We start from the raw sequence: 19,837 nt of genomic DNA on the forward strand, positions 1-19,837 counted from the left end.
GTTGTTTCAATAGTACTGATCATCCATTCTTGCTGTTTTTATTTGTAATCCCCACTGCATAAGTGGAAGAGGCTGGCTTGCCGCCTTCTTGCTTGTAATTCAGTTTATGTACTCAGTCCTCCCACTGAATAAGTGGTCGAGTGATAAGTTTTAATACAATGGTCCTCCCGCTGAAATATGCGGTAGAGTGATTGAGTTTCAGTTCCTTGTTATTTTCCCTTGGCTGATTTACGGCCAAGAGTTTGGTTTCTATCCTACTGGATAAGCATAAGGGGCTGGCTTGCCGCCCGGGCATTGTAATTTTCAGTTTGTTTTATGGTGCTAACGATCCCCGAAACACCGTATGCTCTCACCCTACCATTTTGGGCTCTCAGTGAACAAAAGGTGGAAGGGTTTCCTTTCAGCAGTTTGGATTATTTCTCTAACCTTAACGGGTTGATGTGTTTGCTTGTAACTCTTACTGTTAAAAACAAAAAAAAAATTACTGGGATATTACATATTCAAACCATTTTGGCATATTTTGGTCACCCTATCTTGGCATATTCATATTTGCCTGCATTGATCTGCAACTGTCCATTTTTTACTCCTTGAGCTTTCTATCATCCAGATGATGGATCACAAAGTGTGATTTGAAATGTTGATGCAAATAAACACGCAATCAAAACCAAAAGCGAGCACATTGAATATTCAAACCATTCAAAAATGTCTTTTGAATTGTTGTAATGTTAGTCAAGATTGCAATGTAACTCCTTTATAATATGCTCTTGTGCACTTTTCAAAATATCCTACACATGGCAAACAATGCCAAAACAAAATGGGATGCTCGATTTCCCAATATTAGTCCAAAATGATAAATAAATGCAAAAAAATATAATAAATTGAAACATTAGGATACAAGGTTAAACATTTTTTTCTAGCACAAGTCATCAAGATTGTTTGGTGATTTGTTAATGGTCATTATAGTTTGATGTTTTTGACGGTATATAATGATTAGAAGAAATGAGTTCTATCAATGAGGGGCCATCTTGCATTAGGTTTCCTATTTTCAGCTATTGCTATTATTGAAAGATCATTAGTTGAGATGATCTCCTAGAAAATCTATTCATAAACATTTTATTTCAATCTTTATTGTTTTTAGATTATGTATTTTGGAACACTTGTATTTTTAGCTTACTTGGATCACAAGTGAACTATTTTAGAAATTCCAATATATTATTTATTGCATGCAAAGTATTGTAAACACTTATAAGTTGTTAATACAATGAATGCCATTTTTTCTGGTTTTTCCCAAACAGTTTTCCAGGGAAAAATTTCCTGTTATATTGTAAGTGTGCCATTACTTCTTTCAGCTGCACTTAAAATTCTGTCAACATAGCTTCTCCTATCTAGGTTTATCAGTATTTTTCTCTTCAAGAAATTGTTAGAATTTATAGTGTTTTCAAGTGGAATGGCACACTATTCCAAAAAGGCAAAGAGTACAGGATAAAGGTGGCATGCTGATCACTGAAATAAAAAAGGTTACTACTGTTTCAGGTGCATGGTGGATGTGAGATTTGTTGAGTCAACTTTTCATCAAGGGTACACCACTCATATGCAATCTCATACAAGTAATGATCTCGGTGTTTTCCTGTTAATCGAGCAGAGAATATAGTTGGAGGATGGATGAAGCAAGTGTTTTCACTTACTAGTATTTCTACAGTTATTGTGTATTCTCTTCTCTATAGCATGTAATTCTTCTGATAGGGTATTCTGAATCTTTCTAGTTTTCTTTCTCTTTGGTTTCTTCACTGTTTTGCATCATGGCTTCTTACCAATGTACTAGCCTTTGGGCATTTTGATGAATAAGCCTAATTATCTTGATTAATGCTAATGTTATCCTTCCAATAAAGTAAACTTATACAGGAACTTTGCAAGAAAAGCCAGAACAGAAGTCACTATTAGAAAAGATTCATAGCTGAAAGACTACTACATTCAGGAGTTGCATTGTTTAATGAAAAATTGCACATCAAAAGTCATAGAGCTCTTACCAGATTCATTAGCATGAACCTTAGATCATTACATTATGGAACTCCAAGCTGTACTTTCAAAACATACCCAGCAAATGGAAGAGCATCAAGGTCAAATAAAAAAGTATGTAGCAAGCAAAGGAAAGCTGCAACAGAAAAATAGAGAAATTAGACTACATCGTTGTAAGGACCTTTTAGAGACAGAAGTACTAAATGGAGCATCAATGATTTTAATTTTTCTTATAATCCAGCAAAATTTGATATAATATACAAAAATAATTACATGAAATGCTTACAATGAAGCTAGCTTGCTTAAACAGAAATGAATCAAGCTCACCTTGATATAATATACAAAAATAATTACATGAAATGCTTATAACAAAGCTGGCTTGCTTAGACAGAAATGAATCAAGCTCACCTCTGCATGCAAACTCATCTCCACGTCCTCTCAGTGATTCTTCCTCATTTTATTTGAGAAAAACAATTGCACTTTGATACATCAATCTGTGTAAATGGAAATGAGTAAGTTGCTATTACAGACTTTCAACTAAGCTTGTAAATCTATTGTACACAATCTATTCATCACTCCAATCCTGCAAGACAGAAACATGTCTTGTGGGCCGCTCTTAGATCTTGAAAATCTGCACTAGCAATCCGAAATTAATAGAAATAAACTGGGATCTCATTTCCCCAAGAGATCATCTGAGATCTTATCTTCGCAGAAATCAACTTCAATCTTTCTTTACAACTCAAACTGACTCTCAATTTGTTGTAGCAATGGTTTTGATCTGGATTGTAGAATCTTATTGTGTCCATTGCTCATTCATAAGCTGAAGAGATTTTATAAAAGTTTTATAAAAGAGATTAGTCTGATCATATACTCCACTGGAACTACTCAACTCATTTAATAAGCCTTGCAGATTGTTTTTCCTGATACGATCAGAATTTTTCTCAAATAATTCTATCCATTCACTTTTTCTTATATTCAATTTTGAATATGCCATTCTGCTTAGATATGTCAAAGTCTTGGCATAGTCTCCGACCTGTAGGTTTTGACAGATCAATTCTTTGTACACGGAGACATGAGGGGTTCTTCCTAATTCAAACAATTGCTCATAGACATCCTTCAACAAATGCACCTGGATGTACAGGCCACAAATATGGAATGATACAAAGAAAGGAATTAGTGTAGGTAAGAGAAGAAAAAATTTAATGATTATTGAAAGCATACAGCATCCATTTTGGACATTTGGAATTTCAAAATGCAACATTGCACAATTAAATTGACACTCCATCAGATGTAAAAATGATTATGTAATTAAATTTCTACACCCATTCGGCATATTAATTGCACTAATGGGTGATCACAAGATAGAAAGGAAAACGTGCATTGTATTAAAAGATACAACAAGATTAATATGTGAAGTAATACTAGATGAAAAAGGAAAACATACATTGTATTAAAAGAGGCAGCAAGCTTATAAGTGAAGCACTACTAAATGTTACGAGTCAGATTATTAACCAAGTGTGAGAACAATTTTTGCTTTGATTAAAGATATTATTTAAATAAAATGGCAATGCAAAAACTGGGCTGAGAATGCATCTAGAAACGATAGAGGACAAAACAAGATATCACTAATTTATAGTAAAAGAAGAGAGCATAAATCATAACCTGATCAGACCTTATCATGTACAACATAACATATTACTTATACAGGTAAACAATAATTCCCTACCCCTCCCCATTACCTCCTTATCCAAGTAAAAGAGGAACAGCCATTAAAAGTAAAAATGTGATAAATGAAACAAAAACAAAGCTATAAAACACCTATCGGTACACTTAAAATAAGACAGAATAAACCTGGATACATTTAGCGACATATCCAAGCAAACACATACATTCTTGCAGTGATGCAAGTCAGCCCTAAAATGGAAGAAAAGCAGTAAAGTCAATCAACAACAAAGTAACCAACAAGTTGTCAATTTCTGTCCAGAGATGCAGCAATAAATTATTACTGTTAGACAACTTTATAAATAATTGTTCATTTCAATTATCCAACCAAACTAAACACAAGAAATAATTGATAAATACAATTCATTATTGGTTACACTGTTTATTTCATCATCATTCAATCTATCCAATCACCAATTAGGCTTGTCATTGGTTTGATAAGGAATCATTTTTCTTGTCATTATATCCACTATGGTTCTTAATCTAAAACAGAGGACACAGCCTTTTATTGCTATCTTACTACACACTTCAGTAATAGTAAATATCCAAATTGTCTTACACATTGCATGGATTACAAATTTACCCCCAATGGTATAGTCTCATCGCTCGTGAATTGCACCAAAATCTTACTTCAGAAGTGGGTTACACCAAGGTAACAGTATTACTTAGTTGTGTATTACCTCAAACAGCCTTACAACAATGGTCAGATCGACCTTGATGGTAAGTGTTAGCAAGGGATTGGCTAGAGCCAAAACAGTCATAGAGATCCTATGCAAACCACCACAAAGAGGTTGCGGAGCTCCTAGTTGAATAGACATCCTCCAAGATACTAGTAGAATATAAGGAACACATCCCACCAAATAGATATTTGTATAAGGAAAGATACAATGTAATAGATATAGAAATGTAGATAGAGATAGTTGTAAGATAAGGAATAGCAAGTAATAAGTAGAACAAGGAATTGTAAGGACAGAACATACAGTATATGTACATGATGGGCAAGCTATATATATATATATCGTTACATCTGATATGCATTATTGTTTATGACAAGTAGTTTTTTGTTTATATTTCATTTTTGTTAACTAGTTTCTCACAGTCTGGACTAACACATTATCCCTCTCATATTACTAAATCTTGGATATAAATACAACACAGATAAATTACTTGGGGCTCATTACTTCGATCTATGTTCCCCCATTTTCTTGCTAACATTAGTTTTGTTGCCAAGACAGGTAGTTTGTATAGAGAGTAAGGAGAAAATCTAATTTCAATTTGGACAGGAGAATTAGAGGAGGAGATGAAATTTTTCTTATAACCTGCAACACTATCTCCTATCTCCTTCATGTTAGCCTTGTGAGAGAGGGCTAGGCATCAAGGGGATGGAGAATGGAAAGTGGGGAGGGTCTCTGAAAGGAATCCCTGAAAGAATGTGAACTATAGGAAGAATTTACAAAGTAACTACCATGGGATAAGATAAAGGAGTATGTAACACCAAAGCAAAAACATTCATGGCAAAAGGAGACAATAAGAAAGCAAAAGAGGTTAGAGAAGGAATTGAGTTGACAAATAGAGTTGATATGGCAACCTAAAATAGCAAGGAAAGAGGCAGAATATTTAGAGAGAAGAAAGACATTATAGAAGATTAGAAAACGTGGAGAAGGATTGAGTGCACCAATGTGGATGCTACTGAGCACACCAAGGTGGGTGTTGCCAAAAAAGGGAAAGAGAAAGATATTGAAAAGTAAGAATGGAAAACTATGGAACAACTGAATTCATATTGGGAAAAAAAAATTAACAGATTTGGAGAAAAGTATAGAAGAATATGGGAAGACAAAAAAGTTAGTGGTAGAGGACTGTGGGAGCATTGAGGCTCTGACCCTACCACATCTCTCAAAAAATCCAATGATCATGCCAGAACTACCAAACATCACAATCAAGTTGGATGATAGATTTCTTGAATTCCTAAAAACTTCGGAGAAGATTCTATCCATTGAAGAAGAATATTTGAAAGAATTAGTTAACAAAAGTGTAAAGAAGTTAAGGAAAGAAGATATAGAAAAAGATAACAAAGCCATGTTTAACTTGGGAAAATAATTGTCAACATTAAGTAATGAGATATCATTTACAAATAAGAAAACATCACCAGAAATGAAGAGATGTTATGAAGAGCCACAACCCTTGGACCAGGACCCATCCCTTGTGCCCTATAAAACAAGAAGGGTATTGATTGAAGAGATGCCGCAAAAAGAAAAAAGTAGCCTGCAACAGCAAGATATAGTAGATTGGGAAAATGTTTTGGGGAAAGAGCATTTTGAAATCAAGTAAGAAAGAGATAAAGATAGAGAAAACAAGCTTGCAATGGTAAGAAGTATAAAGTAGGAGAAGAAAGAACCTTAGCCAATCCACAAACTAGAACAACGGAAGGACAAACATAGAATGGAGCCATCAATCAAGCTTCGAGTATTTGGAAAAGGTACTCCGGAAGCGGCAGAGCATATATACCTTTTAGAATCATTATGGCAAAGAAAGGACATTGAGGAAGATAAGATAACTATTGGACATTGTAGCATCCTTGAGGAGAAATATATTAGACTGGTACAGAAAAACATATCCTAAACATGATAAGGATTGGGAAGAAGTCAATAAAGACTTTCTAGCAAACTTTGACACACTAGAAAAAACATTTGAGAGTGTAAGAAAAAGGAGAGAGTTGGTACAAAGGAAAGGAGAATCAGTAAAAGAATATAATAGGAGGTTTAAAGTAGTATCCCACAAATTGGAGGAACCATTAATGGAGAAGCAAAAGGTAGAATGGTTCATCTCCAAATTACGAAAAGATATTAGAGTAGCCTTGGATGGAAGGATATTTGACACATGTTTAGATGTGGCAACCTTGGCCTATCGCATTGAGGTGCAACCATGGAGGAAAGCCAATAAGTAGAAAGAAAGTGAGGTGATAAAGAAGTTACAATTGGCAATTGAATAACTCAACTTACACCAAGATATAATGGCAAAAGAAGGCACCAATAAGGCAAAACAAAACACATGGTACTCTTACTGTTCATGAGAGGGCCACTTAAGAAATGATTGCCCAAGGCACAAGGAGAAAAAAGGGTAGAAGCAATAAATGTAGAGCTTCAAACATTACCACAGAAGCTCCAATTAGTGTTTTGTGGAATATGCATAGAATGGGATGAACATAAGATAGACAATTGTCCATACAAAGCATTCCACTTAAGAAATGCAGAAGATCATTTAGACCCTAGATGTCCCTTAAACCAAGGATATGATAGAGAAGTAGATCGAAACATGGCCTATGTCAAGGGACTTGCAGAGCGACCCTTGTATGCACATGATGCAAGATGTAGATAGCCACCATGGAGAAACAATAGAAATGCCAATGCATTGCAAAATACCACTTTACAAAATTACTGGGAGGACAATAGACAATTCAATTAAAAAGGAGGAGGACGTCAAGGACATGGAAGAGGCAATTGCAAAAGACATGATGCTTATTGTTACAAATGCGGTAAAATTGGCCACTATGCCACAAAATGTTGGTCTAATAAAAGGAAGAGTTGTGCATTCTGCAGTAATGAAGATCATGATTTATACAATTATTAAAGAGAACAATACTTTTAGAATGCTCCACCTAAAATATAAAAGTGATGAGCTACAATGGCTGAAAAGAGGAGCAAGAGTTATTGGGAGAATACCTCTACAAGGTACTAGAGGATGCCAAAGAGTTGACAATTGGTCCTCAAATGCATTCGTTAATCGAGAGTATTTAGGAAAAGAATATCAAAAGGAAATTAAACCTCAAAAAAATAGAAAATCAAATAATCAGAAGAGCAAAGTTGTGATACTCACCCACCGAGAGACTAAGACCACTAAGACCAACAAGAAGATGAATAAGGAGTTTTATGAAGAATCAAGTCTGGAAGAAAATGACTGTGATTACTTCCAGCCCACCAAGCAACAACATGATAGAGCAGTGTAAAGCACCAAACAATCCATTACACAGTAGCAGAACGAAGAAATTGGTTGCTTTTCAAAATAAGTGCTTAGATTGAAGAAATTGGCTTCCCTAGCACAACAAAAGGATTTGCTGCTCAAATTGAAGCAACTAGGCAAATATTGGAATAAATAGACACCCAATCAATTGCAAATTCACAAACTAAAAAAAGACCAGGATTGGATGAATGGACCCCTAATGATATCTGCACATCTAAATCATCACAAAGTAAAACATGTTATGGTAGACTTAGGTGCAGATATTAACATCATACTAGCAACAACTTGGAAACACTTGGGAAAACCTAAACTAGTGAGAACTCCATTCAATATCAGTTTAGTAGTTGAATTTGGAATGTACAGTGGGTACATGGAAGAATGAAGGTTAATGTGCAAGGCATAAAACAAATAGTGGAATTTGAAGTAGTGGAGATGAAAGAACCTTTTAACACATTTTGGAAATTATTAGGTCTGAAATGGTTTGTAAATGTAAATGGAATAGTAGATTCCAAAAAAGAAGAGATTTCATTTGCAAATGACACTAAGGTCATCCACATTCCCTTAGAACATGATGAAGATAGTTCATATGTAGAAGAAATTGCTCAAGAAGAAGGTAAAGAAGATAACTCAAGAATGATACACTCAATTTCTAAATTGCCTATGGCAGATGAAGAGGTAGAAGAACCAAATAGTGAAGGGGGGATAGAACTAGAAAATGAAGATACAAGTACAAATAGTGATAAAGTACTTAGTGCATGGATGTAGGAGGAACAAGAGTTAACATCTCAAAAGGAATATGGGTTCCGAAGAGCCTTTATGATACAAAAACAAACCAAAAACACACTGCATATTACCACACAAAGCTAAGTCACCACGTTCGAACTTGAATTCGAGTTCGGCAACCATAAAATTCGGATGAAGTTAGGCACGGTCCAAAAATTTGAAAAAAAAATTGGCATTAAATTCACCTTATATAATTTTTAAAAAATATAAAATTATATAAGTAAATATATCCAATAAATTATCAAATAGTTTAAGATTGCAAAATAGATTTGAAATCATCATAAAAACTAAAGATATCACATTTATAAAATATAAACCATAAGAAACATGTGAAATCACAATTGCTGAGATGTTTTATTGTCAAAAAGATACAATCAAAAGTCGAGACTTTATAACTTCAAAAGAGTTACAAGTCATCAAGAGTGTGAAGATGTTTTTTAGTCAAAAAGGTACAATCAAAAGTCAAGATTATAGAACTTCAAAAAAAATCCAAGTCATCAAGAGCACATGGTTGAGATGTCATCTTGAGCTCCTTCTATTCCAAACAACCCTTCTCCTTTCTTGTATTTCCAACATTGGTCTCGGATTAGAGTTGCAGTTGTTCGGTCTCGTTAAAACTTGCTAATGGCTTCATAAAGCCCTACCATAATTTCAAAATCACCTTGTCTATCAATATGAAATAACTTAGGCTCCAAGTAGCAAGCTACTGCACGTAAAGTTGTGTGCATCATTTTCCATCTAGAATCAATTGTCTCCCATATCTCCATGTACTCTACTTCTATAGTATTTAGGGCTCTCTAAATAGATTCCTTATAACGGTCCATGCTTTCATAATGCATGTCAAGGCAAGGAGTGTCACTATCCACCATGCAAAGAACATCAATAATCGCCTCACATATATTCAAAACATTTGCTCCACTTTCCCAAAAGTTGTTGTTTAAAATGATTTGCTCTATGTTCTTTCCCTTGGCACTTTCAGAAAGCGTTGAACTTTCCCACTCATTGGAACAAACAACTGATCTCAAAGTTCCTTTCTCTTCAACAAATCTTTTCAAAGTGATATAAAATGAAGCAAACCTTGTGTCACGAGGCCTCAAAAATTCCCTAGATGCATGTTGCCTGTAAAGATTCAATGTGAGACAATGATTTATGATGAAATTTGCAACTACTCTCCCTCGATGAATTTGTTCATGTATCCATGGGAATTTAGCCAAGTCATGAAGCAACAAATCTAGACAATGGACTCCAATATATTTGTGGGTACTTCTTTACAATCAACCTCCCAACTCCCACACAATTTGTTGCATTATTAGTAACCACTTGAACCACATTTTCCACCCCTACTTCAAGATGGCTTCCTCTAATATCTGAAAAATATACTCTGAAGTTTTCTTTTGGTTCATGTTGTCAATCACTTTCAAAAACACAACACCTTCAAGGCAAGCTACTAAAACATTAATCAATGAACTTTGACATCAAAGAAACGAGACTTGGACTCGGCTCAGACTCGGGACTCGGTGTCAGACTCGGCTGGACTCGGGAAAGTGAAAAACTCAAGAAATTTAGAGATTTTTAAAGATTTAAAACTTGTTTCAGACACCCTTTATTGAATACACCTTAAAGACACAAAAACATCATCAAACTTGGCTCATTTGATTACATACACAAGTATACATCAATCACATAAGCATAAATGCAAATTGTAGCTGAAGAAAATAACAAACATAGATATATAAATATTGTCAAATGTATACAATATTACAAAACTCATGGAATAAAAAATCCATGTCATCATATGATCGTCATCAAATGTTTCATACAAATACCAAAGGTAAACAGTAAATACTAAATACAACTACAAGTGTACAAGCCTATGGCTCAGAGGGTCGTGCACCCTCTCGCCCTGGCCCCCTATGAAGGCGTTTAAAGTAGGTCATGGATGATTCAGCAGCCATAGTCGCTCCCTGTGACACCATGCCATACTCACCAACATCAGGAACAACTGTGTCACTCTGAGTCTCAGTATTTCCTGTCTCTGCTCGTGCTCTCTGCTCCTCTGCCATGGCTACAACCTCAGCCTCTATATCTACCTGGTCGATCCAATCAATGTCATCATCACTAAAGACAGTTGTAGGAGTCCCAGGAGTTGTCTGATTCTCATTGGCCCACTTTGCTTCAAGATCAACCTCATCTAGAATGATAGGAGAGATGTCAATTAATGTATTCTTTCTCATTCTCAGGCGGAGGTTGTAGTGAACAAAGATGAGATCATTCATCTTCTCCACAGATAATCTATTGCGCCTCTTGGAGTGTATGTGCTCAAACATACTCCAATTGTGCTCACAACCTGATGCACTGCATGGTTGGCTCAAGATGCGAATGGCCAACTTCTGAATATTTGGTGTCTCTGGGCCAAAAAAGCTCCACCAATGATCTGAGTTTGAAATGAGAAAAATAAATAAAATCAGTCTCACTCATGAACTCATTTAACAAGTTACAATATAGTATTGAATAAAACTAAAATTAAGCCTTACAATTTATTTTTACTTGGCATCATAGTTGTCCTGCCATTTTTGGCGACAGGACGAGAGAAGGTCTCCCCTTGTGCACCTGAGAACAACTGTAGCTCTCAAAACAGGTCTATTTGAGAAGTACCAGCAGGTCCCATCTTCTCCATGATTGCGTATAGCCCACTAAGGACCTCCACATCAGCCTTGAAAGAAGGGATAAAACGGAATGCCGGATTCAGATAACAGGCTGCCACATGGATGGGCCTATGAAGTTGATGATGTCATCTCCTATCAATGATCTCCCAAATGGGACCATACTTGCTCTCATCTCCTCCATAGACGAATCTGATGGCCACCTTCGCCCTATCCATGCCCTCATATATATAGCCCATTGCGGGCTTATCTCCATCCGCAACTCGCAACAAAACCACCAAGGGCTTAACAAATTGCAAAATTGAAAATATTTTGTAATTTAGAAAAATGAGCAAATAAGAGAATACATATAATAAGTTATAAAACATGAAGTTAAAATTTAAATTGTAGAATTTATAAAAAAATTACCTTCACTATCTCATCACAAGGGACCCAAAAGCCTTGCTCATCAAAAATGAAGTTTGCCATATCTTTCCCTGTAGGGGTGGTAGCATAGGATGAGGAAGACCACTCCTCACCAACAATCATACGTCTCAAGGCAGACTTAGACCTAAGCATGGACTGCAATGTGAGGAAGTTTGTGGCAAATCTTGTGATTCCTGGACGAGCTAACTCCTTCTGCTCTGTGTATTGTCTCATAAGAGCCAACACCCATGAATGATTATATACAAATATACATACATTTCTTGCCCTTTCTACACATCTCTTGACCCATGGGATTTTTCCAATATCCTCCAACATGAGGTCAATGCAATGAGCAGCACATGGAGTCCAAACTATAGATGGGTGCCTCTCCATCAATAGTCTACTTGCAGCAACATAATTTGTTGCATTGTAAATTGTAATTAACGGAGGTACAAACTACAAGATAGTAATTAATTTGCAAACAAAATTAGTTTGTAATCAAAAGTTTACCCGCAACAACATAATTTGCTGCATTGTCGGTCACCACCTATACCACGTTCTCCTCACCCACATCTTCAATCACCTCCTCTATCTGCTCACATAGGTAGGTGGCATTCTTGCAATGGGCGGAGGCATCAATGGACTTGATGAAAACGGTGCCCCCTGAAATAAAAAAATAAAGCTAGGTCAATGATCATTCAATAAACCATTAGATAAAACATAAAAAATTAAAGACTATGAAACTAAAATTAATCAATCACCTGCGGAAGAAACAAGAAAATTAAGGAGAGTTCTATTTCTCCTATCCGTCCAACCATCAGTCATGATGGTGCAACCTTTAGTGCTCCATATTTGGCGTTGTTCATCTAAATCCTTCTTCACATCATCCACCATTTGAGACAAAATGGGTCCCCTCAAATCACTCTCACTAGGGGCTTTGAACCCCGCCCCGCATATGGTAATGGCATCAACCATTTGTTGCCTATAAAGAGACCTGTCGCAAAGAAACTCAATGAGATAAGTTAAGTATAAAAATTCAATGAGATAAGTTAAGTATAAAAATTAAAACAATCAAAGTTATCAAACATAAAAGTTAGTAAAACATTCACCTGGCTACAAAGAATGGAATACAGTTGTAGCTCCAAAACCTGCCAACTGCCATTTTAGCAACATCATGGACCTCCTTGTTCCAACCCATGCCCTCAAGCGACAGTTGGGACCCAGGAGTAGTGCGAGGCACAAAGAAGGAATCCAACCTAGATTTACGAATCCTAGGTCCAATGGTAACACTCCCACTACAACTACTAGTGCTAGGAGCATGAGAAGTGGCGGTGGCACTGCCACTTATAGAAGTAGAAGCAGAAACGGAAGCACCAGCAGTAGCAAACTGAGTGGGACGATATGGAGGTAAGGAAGAAGGGCCTCCAACACAACCTAACTGTGTCCCTCTTCCTAAAACTGTCTCTCTCCCAATGGCCGCTTGATCCTCCTTTTGTTTCTTTTTCCTTTCAATCTCCTCAACCATTACATAACATTCACGTACGGCCTCAGGGACTGCTTTTAGGCATGGTTCGGCATCATGTCCACGCACACCAACAATATGGTATTTCAGCCTATATATACCTCCATGGAATATTGTTTTGTAAAACATACATTTTGTTTGCCCCTTTCCTTGCCCTGGAAAATCCTCATGATATTTCCAAGCAGGGTCCTTTCTAATGGGGGGTCTAGAAGTTGAAGTAGACATTTTAGGATAGTTTTGTGAAACTTGAAGTTGAGGCAAATAATAAAGTGAAGTTTGCTGCAATAAAACATTACAAATACAAAATAAAATTAATACATATTACATACATTCAAAAAACTAAAGTAGGGTTTGTCAAACCCTACTTTTAAAAAAAAGAAATTTACAAACCCTTCATAGTACAACACTACAACTACATACTACATGCTACATACAAACATACAAAAGATTTTGAAAGAAAATGTAAAACTTTCAAAATAAATGAATAGAAAATGGAATTTTTGCATACAAGAAACAAACTAATCTTCAAAAAAACAATCTTACCTCTTACAACAAGCTTGAAATGAGCTGCAAAGTCTTCCTATCCAACTCTTGATGCACCAAATCGAAACACAATGCAGCTCCAAGGTGACAAATTGAAGAAAACTTGAGCTTCCTCCTTGCTGGTTTTTCTTCTATGCACCCTTGTTTTTCTTCCCAACTCACTTTACTCCTTTTTTTGCAAGTGAATGAAATGAAAGTCACTTTTAGGGATAGAAGATAATTAACAAAAAAAATGGGACTTAAAAAACATTGCAAAATAATTTTTTTTTGTGTTTTTCTTTTGGCTTGATGTCGGCTGAGTCTGGGGCTCGGGACTCGCCGAGTTTGGCGAGTTTGGGCCAAACTCGCCAACTCGGCGAGTCTAGCGAGTTACTCGCTAGACTCGGACGAGTCCGAGTCCCTGGGACTCGCCGGGCTTGACTCGTACTCGAATCGCCGAGTCTGGGCGAGTCCCGTTTCTATGTTTGACATATATCTGACCATCCATCACTCAATATAGTGCAACCTATCGACTTCCAAGAGGCTTTGACCTCTGCTAATTTTGTTCTCACTCTATCTTTTAACCTCTCTAAAAGAGTTGTCCTAAAAGCCTTTGAACCTAGAGTTGTGTACCCTTTGCCAAATTCTGCAACTTTTTGAATTGCATTATGAAAATGAAGATTTCTTGCCACATTGAATGGAATGGCACTTAAATAAAACATATCAGCTAATGCATCATCCACCTATTGTTTTTCTATTGGTTCCAAAAGTTGTTCAATGTTCCACTTTCTTTTGATGCACCTATAGCCTTGAGTGAACTGGTAGAAAACATAATAGAGGTGAATTTGGACACATCCTCTTCAATTCTTTGTTTTTTTTTGTGTCTTCTTCATCATTCCTACAATTGAAGAGGATTGTTCTCTCTAAAGCACTCTTATTTCTGCAGTCACTTTTGGACATGCTTTAACACCTCCCCCTGAATCCCCAATAACACCAAGCAAGTGGTCCCTTGCCCTTGTTAAACTTCCAATAAAATCTTTCTCATACTTGGTACAATGGAGATCAGCACCATTGCGGGTCACATATTTCCATACTTCTGAATCTAATTTTTTTGGACCCATTAAATTATGATGTGCATAGTCAACAAAAAAAAAATATTTAATATTTAAATCATAAACTACATTTATTTAAAAAGCATTAAAATAAAATATATGAAATTTATATTTTTAACTTTAAAAATCAAAATAAATAATACATTCTATTTTAATAAACATTAAAAAAAATCGATACATTTTTATTTTTAAATTAAAAAGCAAAATAAATACTGATATTATTTTAAAATACTTTACATTTATATACGTATATAATTTTTTTACATTTTTAACTCTAAAAATACAAAAAGAATTTACGAATTTCTATTTTTAAAAACTAATCTTCAAAAACAAAATAAAATTTCTAAACAAGTATTTAAACAGTAAAATTCATTTAAACATGAATATAAATTTTTAACCTTTTTAATTCTAAAAAAAATTTTAAATACTATTTTTTTTTAAAAACTGATCTTTAAAACAAAATGAAATTTACTAATTTATAGTTTATTAAATAGTAAAATAAAATATTTTAATTTTTTTCACTTTACAAAACAAAATTGTAACGCCCCCACCAAGGAACCCCAGAGGACCAAACTAATCTAACTTGAAAAGAGGTGAAATAATTTTTTTTTTAAACATTTAATGTGAACTCTAATGCAATGTTCTAACAAGAAACAACTTTAAAACTCAATTTGCACAAGTGGAAGAATAATTCTAGACTATCCTCTAAGGTTCCTCAACAATGTTACTTTAACAACCCATAAAACATAAAGAAAACTAAATCTAATCATAGATAACATTTTAATCCATTCCTTGAGCATTAATAAGAAAACTAACACAATTAAAGATTCATAAGCATATAACTTTACTGAATTGAGAAAACTAGTTACAATCAATAAACTTCAAGACTGAGTTCATTTTAATACCCAATTCCAAATGTTCCTACAATCCATAAAATTATAAATGATCACCATATACTTAAATCAAACGTCACAATTACTAACATGAATTCTACAAAGTCCTACCACATAAATTACATCACAATTTCATCATTATTACATCATGATTACATCCTATTTACATCATCCGCCTAGAAGGCGTGTCCATAATTCAATTACATTTGATACAACAATATAAGAGAATGAAAGGATCTTCACTTATCCACTAAGCTAACCACATCCAAGAGGAGCAACTGCAGAATGAAGCAACACCAAACCATACAATGAATAGGTCCAAATACCCGATGGAAGAAGGCAACTTCCACCCGACCATGTGGACCCCGAAGGACCACCCCCCCCATGCTAGGAGATAGACATATGGCCCACATTCACACAAGCAAGGGATAAACAAAACAAGGCCACTACTTACATCCACAAGATAGTAACCACAAACACAAAAAACAAAGTTAAACAATCACAAGGACAACTCTAGAGGGTTTACAAGCAACAACACAAGGGTAACACACTAGTGCTCACAAGGGAAGAATGTCATCACATGGCCCCTCCTTGGGTACACATGCGATATCGACAACCTTTCATGAGGACAAGGTGGTTGACTATGCCAGCTCCAAACATACTATGGACAGACAAGCAATGTCAGCTCCAAACGTACTATGGACGGACGAGCAATGCCAACTCCAAACGTCACATAGACGAACAAGCAATGCTAGCTCCAAACGTCACATAGATGGACAAACATCTTCTCAAACCCTTCCAGAGCCTATACAAGCACTCGGGACATGGGCGAGGAAACTTAATTATCTTGATTAATGTGTAATAATACCCAAACCCCTATGTTTATTAATTCAGGTTATCTCTTATTAACTCAATTCTCTCGATGGGTTACCTTGGCGATCACTTAGGATCCTAACCCCCATGGAGAGTCACTCTCCCTTATGACACTATGCCTACCCAAACCCGATCCAAGTAAAAGATGAAACATGGGTCATCACCAAATGAAGAACATAATATATTTTCAATGAGTCTCATAGCAAAAAATTGAGACACCATTACATCCATAAGCTTAAAGCACAATATCTTCCATCAACGAACACAACAGGGCTCAACCTCTTAAGGGAAGCTATATCATAATACCAAAAGACGGATAAGGCACCATAGACATCCATAAATAAAGCCCATACAAAATTCTAAACATAATGTTATTGACAATAGGAACTAAGCTCATAACTCAACCTTTGGAGGCTCCAAAAGATATTCGGGCCAAAATAACATGAAAGGTGTGAACCCTAGCACCTAATGGTTTAGACCACTCTTACTCCTATAGGTCAAGGGTTTGCTTTGGCAACCCTTGACCTATTGTTGCAACTTCCATCCAGATCAACAATCCTCTGCCCAATCCTAGCTCCAGTCTCCTCCCCTTTTCTTCCATTTTCTTTCCCGAACAATGCCCCCCTTCACAGAAAGTTTTCGAGAGATAAAAACCTTCCCCAACCATTCCAAACATGAACGTTATTCACAATTTACCTCTTAACAATAGTTTAGCATAGTTAATTATTTAAATTGTATTTATTTATTGACTTTGATTAATTTTAATTATAACTAGATTAAATTAATAAAAATACAGTTGTAAAGTTTATAATTAAACATTTTCATTCATATATATTATATTATTATTTTAAATAAAATTCAATTTATCAGGTTAACATTTGTAATTAATAATAAAGGCATGACAACCAGTCCTTCGCGCAACCACGCACACATACTCATACAAGGTTATCAGAATTTGCCTTAATGGCAAACCAATTAGAGAGATACAAGACTTAGATCATTGCCCTAATAAAGAGCGAGGGTTTAAGGTTTGGGTAAACGGGCCAATATGATATCTCCCACAACCTCCATTGGGATTATGTAGGCACGCTCAAACCTATGGAACCAGGTGGAGTCGATGCCTCGTACCTACAACCTTGCATCACAGACAAATGCATATACACGAAAAATATATATACACCTAACATATACACACACATTGGTGAAGAGGAATTGTGACATCCTATGTCTCCCCTACGAGAGTGATAGTACATCATCCCCTCGAACCACAATCAAGATCAAACACATAAAACATAATTCAAGTCATAATGCATCTCATAGGCTGAGTAGATGTGTTAGTACATGGGTCAATACCCATAAATCATATATATCATCTAATCATCACTCAATCATAATACACAATCAACACCCATGGCATAAACATCAATAATAACCAACTTAGCATCTTCTCATAAGAGCAATCACCATAGCATGAAATATCATCTAGGCCATATATGAAACTAAATAAATCATCATGAGTCCAACTAAATAGAAACAATGTCTAAACAAGGGAGGGGTATCACAAAAAAATAAAAAAATAAAATAAAATAAAATAATATTAAATTAAATATACTATAGTCTATTAGTTTTGACCTCAAGCATGGAGCTTAAATTTGAAATTCTCCCGGAAGATGTCTTGGAAATTTGCAATTTTTTAACTTTTTCAACACTTAACCAAATTTTATAGAGTTTTGAACCTTTTCAACACTTAGGCATTCCATATGCTTGGGCAAACTTGATGTTGGGTCCAAGAATTTTTTTTATTCCCAAGGCGGAATTAACATTTGGACAAGGAATTTTGACTATCCTTGGGCAAACTTGGCACTTGATTTCAACTTTTCTTTCATCTTTCTTGAACGGATTTGCTTCTTGCTTGAGGAATTTCCTTGACACTGAGCCAAACTTTCTTCCAAGGCATCAACACTTAACCAATTTTCTAAATTTTCTCCCCAAGGCACTTAGTCAATTTTTTTATTTTTCCTTGGGCAAACTATATCTTGTTTTTTGTTTTGACATCTAACAGCCAAAATTCTGAATTTCCTTTCTCAACACTTTTTGCTTTATTTCACTTTTCTTTTCTTTCAATATTTTGCCAAATTTTCAAACTCTCTTCCTTCCATGACTTAGGTGAATTCTTTTGTGCATTTTCTTTTTGTTTTAATTCTCCTTGTCACCAACACTTAGGCGAATTCTTTGTGCTTTAATTCTTTTATCTCCAACTCTTAAGCAAATTTTGTTCTTGCCTTAAGCAAATTTTGTTCTTGCCTTTCTCCCTTGCTTTTCTTGTTTTAATTCATCTTAACCAAATTTCCTTCTCATGTTGGGCGAATTTCTTGCTTTTCTTCATTGCTTAATCCATTTCACCATCAAGAATTTATTTTCTTCATCTAGGGCAGACTTTGCACATGACTAGGAACTATTTCTCACATGGTAGGGCGGACTTGGTGTGAGCATAAGGAACTTATCACTATCCATGGGCGGACTTGGTCTTAAGATAGGGAACATTATCGAGGGGCGGCAGACTTGGTTAGCCAAAATTTCTGACTTTTTCCCTTCAAAGTGCCAACACTTAATCATCTTCTCACCCACTCCTTTGGACGGACTTTGCTAGATGCCAAGGAACTTTTACCTAGCAGAGGGCGGACTTTGTAGTTGGAAAGGGAAGTTTTTCATGCCTTGGAGCGGACTTTGCTTGTGGTTGAGGAAGATTTCACCTTGCTTGGGCAGACTTGGGCATGAGACAAGGAAGATTTCTACCTCCTAAGGTGCACTTTGCTGGTTGACAGGGAACTTTTCTCATCTGGAGGGCGGACTTCACATGCCCTTGGAAATTTTGATGCTTCCCCAAGACAGACTTGGTGTCTAGCCTGGAATTTCTTATATGGATAGGCAATTTTAGTGATTTGAACAAGGAAATCCACAATCCAAGTTCCAGACTTAGTCAATTTTCATGTGATCTACAATTAGCCTTTTGGAAATTTTCCTTTAGATTCGAATTCTCGATGAATCTTCTTGACTTGACTCTTTCCTTGACTTTGAAACCACCTATGATCCCGAAAAAAGAAAAAAAAAGCAACTCCCTATTTTTTGAAAAAAGCAAACCGAAAAAGAAGGTTCTTGGATTGGCCCCAAAATGCCAAAAACAAAACTTTCTAAATTTAGAAAGAAGCAAAAAGCAAAATTTCCGAAAAATAGGATGTCGTTAGAATTGACCCCAAGAAATTGTGATTCTACTCCTTCGACCTATCTGAGTCCATCCGTAGCATCAGA

At 35.7% G+C, this 19,837-nt stretch overlaps 1 protein-coding gene across 9 annotated transcripts in view; it reads right to left on the reverse strand.

The window, feature by feature from the left end:
* LOC131064013 (pentatricopeptide repeat-containing protein At5g67570, chloroplastic) overlaps window positions 1–19,837 on the reverse strand; it is a 123,296-nt gene that overhangs the window by 6,298 nt on the left and 97,161 nt on the right. For 3 of the 9 annotated variants that reach the window (XR_009359357.1, XR_009359359.1, XR_009359358.1), the window contains exon 9: window positions 2,028–2,152. Coding sequence is in view for 4 of the 9 variants with exons in the window: in XM_057998028.2 (XP_057854011.1) it covers window positions 2,810–3,145 (336 nt within the window). In the remaining 5 variants the exon portion in view is untranslated. Of the gene's footprint in view, window positions 1–1,916; window positions 2,153–2,230; window positions 3,146–12,116; window positions 12,270–12,367; window positions 12,601–19,837 lie in introns of those variants that run through there. The other 6 variants (XR_009359360.1, XR_009359356.1, XM_057998033.2 and 3 more) reach the window with 6 other exon arrangements.

Source organism: Cryptomeria japonica, chromosome 11, assembly GCF_030272615.1.
Source record: "Cryptomeria japonica chromosome 11, Sugi_1.0, whole genome shotgun sequence".
NCBI lineage: Eukaryota > Viridiplantae > Streptophyta > Pinopsida > Cupressales > Cupressaceae > Cryptomeria > Cryptomeria japonica.